The following is a 16,177-nucleotide window of genomic DNA, read 5'->3' as shown; positions in this document are numbered from 1 at the left end:
AGGAAATTAAGGCTTAGCAAGGTTAAAATAATTTTTCCAAAGTAGACATGAGACTTAAGTCACAAGTCTATTGCACTTTAAAATCTATGCTTTTATCCACTACTCAAAGTATACATTAATCAAAGAAGAGAAATTGATATTTACAAAGTGAGTTCAGAGTCTAAAAATTCCACAAAACATTCTTCAGCTAAATTGAAAAATGGGACTCATTAACACGCACAACTTGGATGAATCTTTATGGAATTAAGCTGAGTGAAAAAGCGCCAATTCCAAAAGGTTACATACTATATGATTGCATTCATATAACATTTTTTAATAACTTTATTTTATTTTATTTATTTTATTTTTGGCCGCGTTGTGTCTTCATTGCCACGCACGGGCTTCCTCTAGTTGCGGTGAGCGGGGGCTACTCTTCGTTGCGGTGCGCAGGCTTCTCATTGCGGTGGCTTCTCTTGTTGTGGAGCATGGGCTCTAGGCACGCGGGCTCAGGAGTTGTGGCTCGTGGGCTCTAGAGTGCAGGCGCAGTAGTTGTGGCGCACAGGCTCTAAGTGCAGGCTCAGTAGTTGTGGCACACGGGCTTAACTGCTCCGTGGTATGTGGGATCTTCCCAGACCAGGGCTTGAATCGATGTCCCCTGCATTGGCAGGAAGATTCTTAACCACTGAGCCATCAGGGAAGCCCGATACAACATTTTTGAAATGACAAAAGTTTAGAAATGGAGAACAGCTTACTGGTTGCCAGCGCTTAGGGACTGGAGAAGGGGATGGGAGCTTGATGGGGGGAATAAGGTAGGAAGGAGATAGGTGTGGTTATAAAAGGGCAACAGAAAGGATCCTTGCAGTAATGAAATTTTTCAGTATCTTGACTGGTGGTGGACACACAAACCTATACATGTGATAAAAGAGTACAGAACTAATCCATAGGTACACAAATGAAACAAGTAAAACAGATACACGTGATTGTATCAATGTCTATGTCCTATTTATAATATTATACTATATGTTTACAAAATGTTACCATTGGAAAAAACTAGATAAAGGGTAAATGACATTTTTACGTATTATTTCTCACAACTGCATGGAACCTACAATTATCGCAATTAAAATTAAAATTTAAAAAAAGGGACTCAGCCTGTTAAAGGTTATTCATGTGATCCACAAGAGGAATATATGCGAAGAATGATCAAAAAATGGAAACTTCCCAGTTGTTTCTGTCTCACACTTTTTCCCTAGGAGTATAAAAGTGTCGCCAAACTCCCTACAACATAAAGAGTTAGAACTATATTATCCTGAGATAAAGAAAAGGAATCATTATCAATAATTGTGGCTCTGAAGTTCTACTATGCTTTGCTATCCCACTTACTAAGATCCTGTCACTGACTCCACCAAATTTCATTCCATTGCTCTGAGCTTACTGCTTACAAAACTTCAAATTCTAGGCCCCTAAATAATAAAAGGGGGGAAAAGAGAAAACAAAATACACACCAAAAATCTTTCTAGGCTTTAAAAATACTTTATCCACTGACTGCTCATTCTTACAAATTCTTCTTAAATTGTTAACTTTTAGTTAGTAAACCACAGTATTTTTCAAAATTTTAATTGTGTAGGAGCTTGAGTAAGGCATACAAAATTACCGTGAACTTATTTCCAACTCTTAAAGGCTACTACTAAGACAAACACTGTATATAACCAAATTTTAAAAAATAGAAATTAGACAGGAAGAAGAAACAAAAGGCACCCAAGGTGGAGAAGAAGAAGTAAAATTTTCACTATTTGCAGATGATATGATATTATACACAGAAAATCCTGAAGAATTTTAGACTAAACACTGTTAGAACTACTAAACAAGTTCCAGGATACAAAATCAATACACAAAAATCGTGTGTAGTGCTTCCATACACTAATAACAAATTATCAGAAAGAGAAATTAAGAAACAATTCATTTACCATTGCAACAAAAAGAATAAAATAACACCTAGGAGAAAATTTAACCAAGAGGTTTAAGACCCAGAAACTATAATATATTGATGGAAAATATTAAAGAAGACACAATAAATGGAAGGCTATTCCATACTCATGGATTAGAAGAATATTGTTAAAATGTCCATAGTACTCTAAGCAGTATAAAGGTTCAATACAATCCCTATCAAAATTCCAACAGCATTTTTCACAGAAATAGAACAGTCCTAAAAATTTGTGTGGAATCATAAAAGACCCAGAACAGCCAAAGCAATCTTGAGAAAAAACAAAGCTGGAGGCATCCTATGCCCCAATTTCAAACTATATTACAAACCTAGAAAAACAAAAACACACAGATCAACAAAACAGAATAAAAAGCCCAGAAAGAAACCCATAAATATATGGTCAATTAATTTATGACAACAGAGCCAAGAATACAAAATGGGGAAAGGATAGTCTCTTCAATAAACAGTGTTGGGAAAACCGGACATACAGCCACATGCGCAAGAATGAAAAGTGGACCATTATCTTACAGCATACACAAAAATTAACGCAAGTGGATCAAAGACTTGAACATAAGACCTGATATAAAACTCCTAGAAGCAAACACAGTGTTAAGCTCCTTGACATCAGTCTTAGTGATGATTTTTTGGATTTGTCAACAAAAGCAAAGGCAACAAAAGTAAAAACAAACTAGTGGGACTACATCGAACTAAAAAGCTTCTGCACAGCAAAGCAAAACCACTAACAAAATGAAAAGACAACCTATGGAATGGAAGAAAATATTTGCAAATCATATGCAGTAAGGGGTTAATATCCAAAATATATAAAGAACTCACACAACTCAACAGCAAAAAATAATTTGATTAAAATATGAGCAGAGGGCTTCCCTGGTGGCGCAGTGGTTGAGAGTCCGTCTGCCGATGCAGGGGACACGGGTTCGTGCCCCGGTCTGGGAAGATCCCACATGCCGCAGAGCGGCTAGGCCCGTGAGCCATGGCCACTGAGCCTGTGCTCCGGAGCCTGTGCTCCGCAAGGGGAGAGGCCACAACAGTGAGAGGCCCGCCTACCGCAAAAAAAAAAAAAAAAAAAAAAAAAAAATATGAGCAGAGAATCTGAATAGACCTTTTTCCAAAGAAGACATATGGATGGCCAACAGGTACACAAAAAGGTGCTCAATATCACCAATCATCAGGGAAATGAAAATCAAAACCACAATGAGATATCACATCACACCTGTCAGCATGGTTATTATCAAAAAGACAAGAAGTAACAAGTGTTGGTGAGGATGTGGAGAAAAGAAAACCCTTGGGCACTGTTGGTGGGAATGTAAATTGGTGCAGCCACTGTGGAGAACCGTATTTTCTGGGAGGGCCCAGAAAAAAATTAAAAATAGAACTACCACACGATCCAGCAATTTCACTTCTTGGTATTTAACTGGAGAAAACAAATATACTAACTTGAAAAGATATATGTAGCTCCACGTTCACTGCAGCATTATTTACAATAACCAAGTACGGAAGTGACCCAAGTATCCACTGATGGATGAATAAAGAAAATGTGGTGTATATATACACAATATATCCAGTCATGAAAATGAATAAAATCTGGCCATTTGCAACATGGATGGAACTTGAGGACATAATGCTTACTGAACTAAGGGAGAGAAAGATAAATACCATACAGTCTCACTTACACGTGGAGTCTAAACAAAACACAACAACAAAAACCAAAAAGAAATCGAAGCGTATGCATACAGAGAACAGATTAGTGCTGTCAGAGGTGCTGGGGTAGGAGGTTCAGTGAAATGTGGGAAGGGGGTTAAAAAGTATGAGCTTCCAGCTATAAAGTCAGCGGGATGTAATGTACAGCATGGTGACTACAGTTAATAAGACTGTATTATATATTTGAAACTTCCTAAGAAAGTAAATCTTAAAAGTTTTTATCACAAGAAAAAAAATTATAATAATGTATGGTGATGGATGTTAACTAGACTTATTCTGGTGATCAGTTCACAGTATATAGAGATACCAAGTCATTATGTTGTACATCTAACATTGATACAGTATTATATGTCAATCATATCTAAATAAAATTTATAAATAAATAGAAATGGAATACCACCAGTATCTTTGAAGTCCCTTTTTAATTATATCCATCTCCCTCTTCTTAGAGGTAAAAATTTTACTTTCGTTTATTTCCTTTCTTTATAATTTCATCACATATGATGTATCCCTAAACAATGTACTTAGGTTATTCTTTCCTGTTTTTGAACTTTAACATGAACATAATCTAATGTGTGAATTCTTCTGTCATGTGCTTCTTTTGCTAACATTTTACTTTGGCATTTATCCAAGATGACGAATTTTATAGTAGCTCATTTATTTTCACTGCGTAAATGTTACATTATCTGAAAATATCACAATTTATTTGTTCTATTGTTGACCTATTATATACAGTAAGCAGAGAGATGGCCCCCCCAAAGATGTCCATGCTCTAATTTCTGAAACCTGTGACTATGTTAAAAGGGACTCAGCAGATGTGATTAAGTTAAGGAATTTAAGATGGTGAGATTACACTGGATTATTCAGGTGAAACCAATACGAAGTTCTTTATAAGAGGGAGACAGGTGTGTCAGAGTCAGAGGAAGACTGGAAGATTCTACACTGCTGGCTTTGAAGATGAAGGAAGAGGCCACAAGCTAAGGAACACAGCAGCTTTTAGAAGCTTGGAAAAGGCAAGGAACAGTTATCCCCTAGAGAAAGGGAGAAAGAATGCAGCCTTGTTCACACCTTTATCACCCCTTTAAGACCAATTTTCAGACTTCTGGGCATAGAACTATAAGATAATAACTTTGTGTTATTTTAAGCCACCAAGTTTGTAAATTTGTTACAGCAGCAATAGGAAACTAATACAATTCATATTTAGGTTATTTCCAGAATCAGCTAAAGAACAATGTCATACAAACATTTTTGTACATATCTCCTGATATATATGTGTGTGTAAGACTTCCTCCAGGTTATATGCTTAGGAGTAGAATTACTAGAAGTACATGTTCAGTTTTACTAGGGAATGACAGGCTTATTTCCAAAACAGTTGTACCAGTTTACAACCGTACCAACAGCGGATGGGAGTTACTGTTGAATCATATCCTCACCAATATTTTATTATTAATCTGTTTTCATTTTTACCAATCTAGTAAGCATGAAAGGGTCTCTGATTTTTTTTTGCACTAATGAGGTACAAAGTTCTAATGTTTTATAAAACATTTCTATTTCTTCTTGTGTAAAATGTCTGTTTATATCTTTTGTTCATTTTTCTATTGGGTTGTCTTTTTCGTATTGACATGCAGTAAAAATACTGCTTTTTCCCTATTCTGTTTTAACCTTCTGGAACTCCAGTCATCATATCAGACCTTCTTACTCTATTCTTCACGTCTCTTAAGCTCTCTTAAACATTTACCATCCTGTTATCTTTCTGGGCTTCATTCTGAATAACTTATTTGCACTTCTCTTCCATTCATTTATTCATTTATCCAACATATTTATTGAGAGCGTAACATAAGCCCTGCACTGTTCTAATTACTGCGAATGTAATATTAGAAGAAAGAGAATTCTCATAGAAGAGAAAAAAAATGAATGACCAAAGTATAGAGTCTGTCAGATAGTAATAAAGTGATATGGAGGAAAACTAGAGAACTGAGACAGGTGTTACAGAATCCGGGCTGCTAAATTTTTAAACAGGGATAATTATAGAAGGTCCAACTGAAATTCCAGCAAAACTTAGAGGGGAAGGAGCAAACCAGGCTTTTTTGGTGGGGGTGGTGAGGCGGGGGCGGGAGAGGAAGAAGCATTCCAGGCACTGGGAATACGAAATGCAAAGGCCCTGAGGCAGTAAGCTTGCCCAACGGCTCAGAGAAACAATAAGGAAGACTACATAGTAGGTAAAAGGAGAGTTAGAGGACCTTTATTAAGATTTTGGCTTTTCTGAGTCTGGTGTTTTCTCACACCAACCAATTCTCCACCTCTCCAACATTAACTGGGTGCCCAATTCAATTCTGATACCACATGGAATTAGAGAAGACCCCAAAGATTAAGGGTGTAGACACACAGGACTGCCCCGACTTAAGACGCCAGCCCCAAGCCACCTGTACTGACAGGGCGGCTATAGAGAGGGGTTCCCACAACTTCCTTCTCAGGTTTGATAATTTGCTAGAATGGCCTATAGAACTCAGGAAAACACTTTACTTACGTTTACTGGTTTACTGCAAAGGGTACAACTCAGAAACAGCCAAACGGAAGAGATGCACAGGGCAAGGTACTGATTGGGGCATGGGGGGAGGGGGCAGCGTGCAGAAGTTCTGTGCCCCTGCGCTGCTCTCCCAGCAAGTCTATGCATTCATCAACCTGGGAGCTCATCGAATCTCACTGTTCTACGAGTTTTTACAGAGCTCAATCTACAGCACCCCTTGCCCGAACCTGGAGGTCAGTGGGTAGGGCCGAAAGTTCCAATCCTCTAAGTACTTGGCCTTTCTGCACCAGGCTCATCCTGAAGCTCTCTAGGGGTTCCCACCTAAGTCACCTCATTAGCATAAACTCAGCTATGACTGAAAGGGGCACCCCCATTTCTCAGGAAATGCCAAGGCTTTTAGGAGCTTCGTGCCAGGAATAGGGGACAAAGAGCAAGTATGTTTTTGTACTGTACAACACTGAGTGAGGCAGGAAGCCACTGGAAGAGTTTTAAGCAAAGGCTAAAAGGAACATGGAGCACAAGGCAAGGATGAAGGGTTTCTCTTTTATACTGTATGGTCAGGGAAGGTGACAATTTAGGTAAGTGGACATAGCAGATAAGGTGACACTTTAGCAGAAACCTAAGAAAGTGAGCGAGTGAACCACATGAATACATGAGAAGAGTGTTAGCTAGGCAGAGGAAACTGCTAGTCCAAGAGTCTCAATGCAAGAACACATTTGCCATGTTTGAGGAACAGCAGGGAAGTCAGCTTGGCTACAGCATAGGTTTAAGGGGGAGCAGACTGTGGGAAGAACAGATTTGAGGGGGAAAAAAAAATCAGGAATTTGGTCCCTGATACATCAAGTTTGTGATACCTATTAATTATCCAAGTGGAGAGGTTGAAAAGGTAGTTGGATGTATGGATCTAGAGCTGAGAATCCTAGTCTGGAGATTCTGAGAGTCAGTTATATAGATGGTATTTAAAACCAAGAGACTAAATGAGATGGCAAAGGTGGAGAGAAGAAAGAGTATAAGATTTGAACCCTGAGGTTCAACATTAGCGGTTAGGGACAAAGGAGGAACAAGCAAAGGATTCTAAGAAAGACTGGCCTGCAGAAAGACAGGAAAGAAATCAGAAAAGTATACTATCCTGGAAACCAAAAAAAAAAAAAAAAAAAACCCAAGAAATGTATTTCAAGGACAGTGAGTGGTGAGCTGTGAAAAAAATCTGCCGATAGTTTTTAAACCTTAGCTTTTTAAACTACTGGCTTTAACAGCAAAGAAGACATTAGTGACCTTGACAAGAGCAGTTTTGGAGAAGTGGTAGAGCCAAAAGTCAGGCTGGAATGGGCTGAATGATCAGAACAGGAAAGATGAAGATAACTCTTTTGAGGAGTTTTCCTATAGAGGGAAACAGAAAAACTGAGCAGAGTCAGAAGAGATGGGTGGCTCAAGAGAGAAATTTAAAATAGAATTAACAGCATGTTTTATGATGACAGTAACAGTCCATTAGAGAAGGAAAAAGCAATGATCCAGGAGAGAAAGGGAAGATTTGCTCGAGCCATGTCCTTGAATTGGAAAGAAGGAATGGGACTAAAATACAAGTAGAGGGATTGACCTTTGATAAGAGCACAAACAGTTCATCCATGGTAATCTACAGGAAGTCAAAATGTGTGTGTCCAAAAAATGTGTGTCAGAGACTAGTAGGTGGACAGATGTGGATTATTCTGATTACTCCAACTTTGTTAGTGAAGTATGAAGCTAAAAATGAGGATGGAAAAGGAGGTGTTGGAGGGTAAAGTAGAAAGAAAAGTATATAAAATGGTTGTCTGATTCAATAATCTTTTTTCTGCTAGGTATAATCAGCTATTTAATCCATCCATTGATTTCTTAATTTCATTTCCAGAACTTCTATTTCATTATGTTTTAATTTTTGGGGTAATTCTTTAAAATTTCTTTTTCGTACTTTCAAGGCTTTTTAAACACATTAAACATAGTGATTTTAAATTATGTCTGATATTTTCAAAATCTAAGGTCATTACAGGTCTATTTCTATAATCTATATTTCTAATATCTCATTCATGGTGCCTTTGTGTGTTTGTGATTTTTGACTATTAGCTTATTCTTCCTGACACTTTATCTTCAAGAATTCTTTAGGGCCTGGGTTGAAAATAAATCCCTCCAGAGGGGATGGATATTTGCTTTTACCAGTAAACTGGGAGCGTACCAACCTGAGGCTGCTACAAATTAAATTTCCCACTTAAAGCTTTTTCCAGTACAGGTGGCATGAATTTGCCCTGTATAAGGGCTGGCTCATGGTTACCAATTCTCAAGGCAGTTTTTTTTTCCCCTTCCCCTAGCAAGTTTCTTCACTTTCCCCTTACTTGTGGTGGGTTTCATTTCTCATTTGCCCTTGTATTGAAGATGTAGCTCTGTGGACCCCAAGCTTTATGGTGGGGCCTCCTTTTATTTCCCTCTCTTTGGGCAGACACAGGCTTTATTTGTTCACTCCACTCCATGCAGCTGTTAAAGCAGAAGGCTCAAGGTGCACAGAGTTTGGGGGAAGTCCTCAAGGTAATGGGACTGAAGCAGCACTGTTTGAGTCTCAAGGTTCTGGCTTTCCATCTTGCGAGGGTGCGGGGCAGCTTTATGTATTCCTTGATTTCCTGCCACCTCAGAAATGCATTTAAAAAAATTTAAAAATATATCTGACTGAAGTTATTTCTTTACAGGAAGATTAACTTGTTATATCACTTGTATGCACTATGTTTTTAGTTTCTAGGTTTTGTCATACTACAAAGCACATTTGCATTTCATTTATAAAACATGGGGTATGTGGTGTACAAATGCCTATCATTTCGTGTGCTTAAAAATAATTTTATGCTTTTAATGTAAGGAGATAATATTCAAAATATTCACCTCCTTAACTAACTTCTTCTGCATAGAAGTACTTTTTAAAAAATCTAATTCTTCCCTTTATTCTCTACCATTTTTCTTCCAATTTAGTGTATGAAAGAGAAGAGAAAGAACTGGCTTGGTTCCATCTTTTTATTTTCCTGGGTCTCCCTCTGCTCTATTTCTATACCGCAAAGAAGCAAGCACGCTGAGATGCACTGTATAAACCAGAAAGAAGCCTATTGGGGCTCCAGTCTAATCTTGTTCACTTACTTAACAAGTGTGATATTTATCACGTAAGCTCTCTTAACGTCAGTTTCCTCAATCGGCCCACAGATATGTCAAATAAAATGAGATAATGTATACTTAAACATGTTACAGATTAAAGTACTATCTAAAATATGATCCAACACTATATTAGAAAGTACCACTGGAAACAAAAACCATATATATTCATTTTTGAGGACTGTTTGGTACAATGCTACCTTGAATATGCGCAAATCTTTAACTATTGAACTATATATATTCATTTGGACATAATGAAATTTAAATTACATATATTCACTTGGATATAATAAAATTTAAATTTCACATGGAATTATAAAGCATTAATACACATAATTAGTGATAGGAACCTAAAACAAAGCTTCTACATTGGTGATAAAGTATACAATTAATATATGCTATATAAAGAGAAAATGAGAAAAATCAAAATTTTTAAAAATAGCTAAATGTAAATTCTACTCAAAAAGAAACGGCCCACTAATAACTAGAAAATAATTTTGCCAAAGACAATTCGGAAAATGTACTTTTCGTAAGTCTGGTAGATATGCCCAGATTGCCACTATTTCAGTGTTTCCAAGTGGGGTTAAAAGATAGTTACAAGGGTAACTGCATTAGTTACTTGCAAGGCTGGTTTAAAATGCTGATTCCTGGTTCACATCCAGATCCCTTAAATCAGAACATCTGGTAATGGACCCAGAGAATCTGCATTTTTAACATCCCCCCTCTCCACCCAAACCAAAAGTCTGCCCCTTTTATTTTTATCAAATCATTCATTTAAAAAATATTCAGGGACTTCCCTGGCGGTCCAGTGGTTAAGACCTCACCTTCCAGTGCAGGGGGTGCGGGTTTGATCCCTGGTCGGGGAGCTAAGATCCCACACGCCTCGCCGAAAAACCAAACCATAAAACAGAAGCAACATTGTGAGAAATTCAATAAAGACTTAAAAAATGGTCCACATCCAAAAAAAAATCTTAAAAAAAAATTTCAAACAGGGACAGAAACTGAATATTCGGGCATTCGGGATTCAGAACACCATAACGCTATGACAGGGTCTGAATAAAAAGTGAGAAAAACATGTTTACACGGTTACCCTCAGTTATCTTCAATTTTACTTAACAATCAGCATTAATTGCTTCAATCGACGTCTCCCCTCATTATCGGGCCACCTGAGACACCTTTTTGTGTTTTTTTGCTTTTAGCAGTTTTGCCACTTTGGAGCAGGTGCAGGCAAGAGAGCACCTGGCAGCAGTCTACTCAAATTCTCCTGTATGAAAAAGAAGCAAACACCTTTCTTAAGGCAAAAGGCTCTGCGAAGCTAACGCTCTGATTTCCAGCATATTGAGAACCCTTCCTTAATACGCCTCACAAAGACAACCCCCAAACCCTAATTTACCAGCCAGCACCTCACTGCTGATGGAGCCACAAGATCAGACACAGACTCCCGGTCTCGTACTTGGGCTCACCTGGCGACGCCACTTAGCAGACAGAGTACAAGCTGGGTAAAAATACGGCGGTCCTGAGCGAGGGAAGATGCGAGGGTCTCTCTAGTCCGAAAGTCGAGGAAGTTAAGTCTCGTCCCCCTCGCGATCCACACGGCTGTTGCAGGGCCGCGGGGTCTGTCACCTCCTCTCCACCTGCCCGCCGACCCCCTGAGCTCGCCGCGGGGAGGGCGTCCCCATTTCTCGGCATGCTCTCTTCCCAAAACAGCCGCGAAGGTTTTCATTCCCGTCCCATCTCCCGCCACACTCTCAGCCGCTTAAACATCAGAAAGACAGAAACGAAAACACCTCCGGGGACCGTCACCATCTTCCTCTTTCTCCTGCCATCACCCCAGGAGTGTCGCCATCCCCGTACGCCGCGAACGGCTCGCAGGCGTTTCCTGGGCTCAACGGTCACGGTTTCAGCCCCCCTCCCTGCCCCCCCCCCGTCTTTTCCGCTCGCCAGAAACCACGCCGGACTCCGGCTCCGGCCCTCCCGCGACTCAGCCGCGGCCCGGTCGCCGCCGCTGTAGCCGCCGGCTTTCGGCCGGGGGTCCCCGCGCCGCCATCACTCGGACTCACCTGGGCCTCGACGACGCTCGGGAGGAAGCTCAGGGTGACCAGCAGCTGCAACGCGGCCGCCGCCCCCTGCCCTGCGCCGGCCCGCCCGACCCCCCGGCTCATGCTGACCTCTCCCCTCGCCGCGGCCGGCCGGGCCCCTCGGGGCCGGAGAACGGCGGGCGGCCCGGGCGACGACCCAAGGGGACGACTCCCGGTGGCCGAGAGACTCCAGGGTCAGAGGTCTGCACGCCCGTTGGGAGGCAGGGGACGCTCTGCCTGGCGCCCGGCTGCTGCAAGCTAGGCTTGTGAGTCGAGTGCCCCCGACTTCATCCCCCAGGAGGCCCCGCCCCCGGCCTCCCCTGCGCCCGGCCACGCCCCCTCCAACCGCGAGGCCTTTTGGGAGTTGTGGTCCCGCGCGGCCGGGAGGGCGCCTCAGGCCGGAAGGCGGGGCCGGCGGCAGGGGAACCCGGGAACTACAGCTGCGGGGACCGCTCCGCCTCCCCGGGGCCTCGGGCTCCAAGGCGGCCAATGACGGGGGACCACGCGGGCCTCCAAAACAAGAGGCGGTGCGGACGGGTGGCAGGGAGCGCCCTCCTTCGCAGCCGGCCGCCGGCCGCAACCCCTTCCCTTGGCAGTTGCTCCTGGAAACGGAACGAAGGGGCCCTCCCTGTGTCTTCGCCCCCTGACACCGCACGGCCGCGAGGCTCCAGGATTCGCCCAGGATCTACGCAAATGAGAAACGAGGGCTCTTCGACTTTCAGTGTCGGGCGCTTTCTTTGTCCACCCACTTTTCTGTAGCCTCACATCTACCGCGGGTGCCTGAATGAGCCACCTGCGACTTGTGGAGATGGCTTCGGCTCCTCCTTCATCTTATACGCCCCAGACGTGGATGTCGTCCTCTGCCTCGTCCAGCTCCCACTCCTATGCTGACACGTACAAACATAATTATATACATAATTACATACATAACTACATAATTACGAACACGTTAAAGGATGGGACGTAACCCAAGTTCATAATAAAATCTGGGAATGGGGATGAACACACAGAAAATTTTGGAGTGATAACTGGGTTCAACTCCCACCTCTAAAACATCCTAGTTTGTTATGTGGCTTTAGACAAGTTACTTAACCTCTCTGAGCCTCAGTTTGTCCGTCTATAAAGTAAACACACTAATACCCACCTGAAACATTGTTCTAGGATTGCATAAGAATATAAACATAAAGGGCTTAGTATGGTGCCTAGTATAAAAGAAATGTTCAGGGCTTCCCTGGTGGCGCAGTGGTTGAGAGTCCGCCTGCCGATGCAGCGTACACGGGCTCGTGCCCCAGTCCGGGAAGATCCCACATGCCGCGGAGCGGCTGGGCCGGTAAGCCAAGGCTGCTGGGCCGGTAAGCCAAGGCTCCTGAGCCTGCGCGTCCGGAGCCTGTAAAAATCAAGAGAATGGGGTGGAAATTTACACACCAGTAATGATCACTCCTGATAGAAAGCTGAATTCTGATTAATGCACCTGCTGAATAATGACAATCTGGTGTGTTTAAACAACTGTATTTGTAGACAGCACTGGTGTGTTAACAACTGGCCACAGCATTTTTTAAAGTGGATTTCTACCTGTAACTTAGTTAAAAAGGGAATTTTTGCTTGATGATAGAATTTCTGAATTTTACTGAGGGCATTTCTTCCCCTTTTCTTTTCACAATAGGGATGAAAAGTAATCAAAACAAAAGAACTTGGCTGGCCTGTGGCTTGTTAGTTACCTACCTAAAGTATTCATTGTTTTTTCTTGAATTATTTACTCAGCTGTGACACTCAAGTATTTTCACTTAACAGCATTAAAGCTGATAAACTTGTTAGAATTATTTCCATTTCTAAAGGAGTTTACATGGTGATACATGCAGTTTGGATAAAACTTTATTTTATATAACAAACATTATGGTATTGTGCTAGAAGTTCATATATCATGTGATCAGGGGAAACACCTATTAAATGTAAATAATTGGAAAAACTAGAATCATAATTCTGCCAATTTCATCCTCCTACCTAATTTCTAGAATGCAAAAGACTTCACATAATCACGAAGTTCTTCACTGCTTCCTACACATTGGGACTGTCTGACTTCTATCCACTTTCCTACTCCAGTCCGTTCCACAAAGGGTCCAGGGCACACGACAGTGAGGGCTAACACCGAGAAAGAATGTTTGCATGACATAAAAACGAACATCCCAGGAAGGAGAGAGGGACAAGGTCATGGAGATGGTGATTGCAGACAGGGAAAGGCAGAGAAGGTCATAGATGGTCATTCAATGCCTGTTGGAGGTGTTTCTGTGTTGGCAATGACTGAGTTCTTCCCTCCTGTCAGTATGTACCCCCAGCCATTGGGAACCTCAAGAAGTTTAGTTTCTCCAAATTCAGTTGCTCCATATATATATATATATATATGGAGTTCAGTCAGCTGCTTCATCTTTGTGTTCCTGTTGCTTCTCCAATGGTCACATTCCCAATTCCTCCCCCACTACTGCCCTACTGTCCCCCTTCTCCAACCCCTTCCCCCAGTAGAATCTGGTTTTGATTGTCCAGTATCAGTTGGGAAGAAGCGTGACCACCTGTGCATCCCTCTCTCTCACTTGCCAACATCTTGACTCAGATACAGATTTCATTTGGCCTTAACAGAATCACATACTTGCTTGTTTCCACTTCATATTATTTCCTTTGTTCTATTTAGGAAATTTTTTTGTTTTTTGTTTCTTCATGAGGTATAGCTGATTTACAATACTGTATCAGTTTCAGGTGTACAACATAGTTATTTTTTTTTTTTTATAGATTATACTCCATTTAAAGTTGTTGTAGGGACTTCCCTGGCTGTCTAGTGGTTAAGACTCTGTGCATCCACTGCAGGGGGGGCAGGTTTGATCCCTGGTTGGGGAACTAAGATCCCGTATGCCCAACAGTGCAGCCAAAAATAAAAATTAACTAATTTATTTATTTAAAAAAAAAGTTATTGTAAAATGTTGGCTACATTCCCTGTGCTGTACAATGTAGCTTGTACAGTGCTGTCCTTGTAGCTTATTTATTTTTGATAAACTCTCATAGATACACATTCTTCAAGGATCTTCTCCTTCTACTGGAGCAGGATGATCTTGCATTTGAGATGTTACATAAAAATCCTGTGCTCTTTTCTGGAGAAAAGATGAGCATAACACATACTCTGCAAGACACTGTAAGTGCCGCTTACCTAATATCTCGTAGGATTGGAATCCGAGTGGAATTCTTATTGTCTGTGACAATTGTCCACGGTCACCCACAGAAGCAGGATGAACCACCATACTAAACTGCATTCTTGGGATTCTTCCAGTACCCCAAGAATGAAACAGGTCATTTATGCCTCCGTTTTCTTCCATAATCCCAGTGATTCACTTTCCATTCTGCTAAACAATAAAATCAACTAGCTATTTCTTAGAAAATACTACCTATTTTTACCAGTCTGAAGTTGCCACCAGGTTATAAAACCATCAGAAAACCCGGAGAAAACATCCAGTTATCTCAGAGATTACTTTACAATTACTTGAGAGAACCTTTCCCCCCAGTTTTTAAGTTCTGCTTTAAAAAATGTATGAAAATCTGATGCTCCTAGTCTGTGGTGCTTTTTTCAGACATCCCTGGATTTATCATACAACTAAATTAGAGTGATTCTTCACTGTACAAAATATTTACCAAAGAAGTAAATGTCTTCACTGTCGGCGTTTGTTTGTTTGGCCGAGCCACACTGCATGCGGGATCTTAGCTCCCCAACCAGGGATCTAACCTGTGCCCCCCGGCCATGGAAGCATGGAGTCTTAACCACTGGACCACCGGGGAAGTCCCCACTGTAGTTTTTTAATTGCAATGGGTAACAATTTATCAAAAATGGTTCCAAGTTTTCTAATAACAGAAGAACATTTTGGAAATGAGTGGTTGTGCTTATTCAAAAACTTGTGTTTATACCTGAAGGCTTCGTGAAATCATTTTTTAATAGACTTAATTTTTTTAGAATAGTTTTAGGTTTACATCAAAACTGAGCAGCAAGTAGAGTTCTCTTATACCCCCGCCCCTTGAAAGCACAGCCCACCCTGCTGTCAACGTCACCCACCACAGTGGTACATTTGTTACAATCAATGAACCAACACCGACACATCGTTATTACCCAAAAGCCCATAATTTATATTAGGCTTCACTCGGTGTTGCACATTCTATGAGTTTTGATAAACGTATAATGACATGTATCCATCATTTGGTGGCCCTTAAAATCCCCTATTCTCCACCTATTCATTCCTCTCTCCCCAGTGAAATCAGTTTTTTAGTAAACTTACTATCCTGAGGTTTATGTCAAAAACGGACAAGTCTGGGCTTCCCTGGTGGCACAGTGGTTGAGAGTCCGCCTGTCGATGCAGGGGACACGGGTTCGGGCCCCAGTCCGGGAAGATCCCACATGCCGCTGAGCGGCTAGGCCCGTGAGCCATGGCCGCTGAGCCTGCGTGTCCAGAGCCTGTGCTCCACAACGGGAGAGGCCACAACAGTGAGAGGCCTGCGTACCGCAAAAAAAAAAAAAAAAAAAAAAAAGGACAAGTCTACTTCAGCTGGAATTAATTCTAATAGGTAGATTAAAACAAAAGTGAAGCATCAGAATCATTAACCTGTAATGATTTAACTCTGTCTGCATTATGTGCTTTTAAGAGAAAACAAAATGCATAGTTGTATCCAGTTATCTTATTAAACATTGATTATGAACTCGAT

At 41.4% G+C, this 16,177-nt stretch overlaps 1 protein-coding gene across 2 annotated transcripts in view; it reads right to left on the bottom strand.

The window, feature by feature from the left end:
- The window catches only part of ERO1B (endoplasmic reticulum oxidoreductase 1 beta), a gene marked incomplete at both ends in the record, with an annotated part of 61,373 nt that extends 49,843 nt beyond the window's left edge, over positions 1–11,530 (bottom strand). For both annotated transcript variants that reach the window (XM_079712704.1, XM_079712703.1), the window contains one exon: positions 11,429–11,530. In XM_079712704.1, the coding sequence (XP_079568830.1) occupies positions 11,429–11,530 (102 nt within the window). The remainder of the gene's footprint in view (positions 1–11,428) is intronic.
- Positions 11,531–16,177: the final 4,647 nt, after the last annotated feature.

Source organism: Hyperoodon ampullatus (genome assembly GCF_949752795.1).
Source record: "Hyperoodon ampullatus genome assembly, chromosome: 1".
NCBI classification, from domain to species: Eukaryota; Metazoa; Chordata; class Mammalia; order Artiodactyla; family Ziphiidae; genus Hyperoodon; species Hyperoodon ampullatus.
The sequence above is the reverse complement of the archived record's forward strand: the minus strand, read 5'-3'. Positions and strand labels throughout refer to the sequence as shown.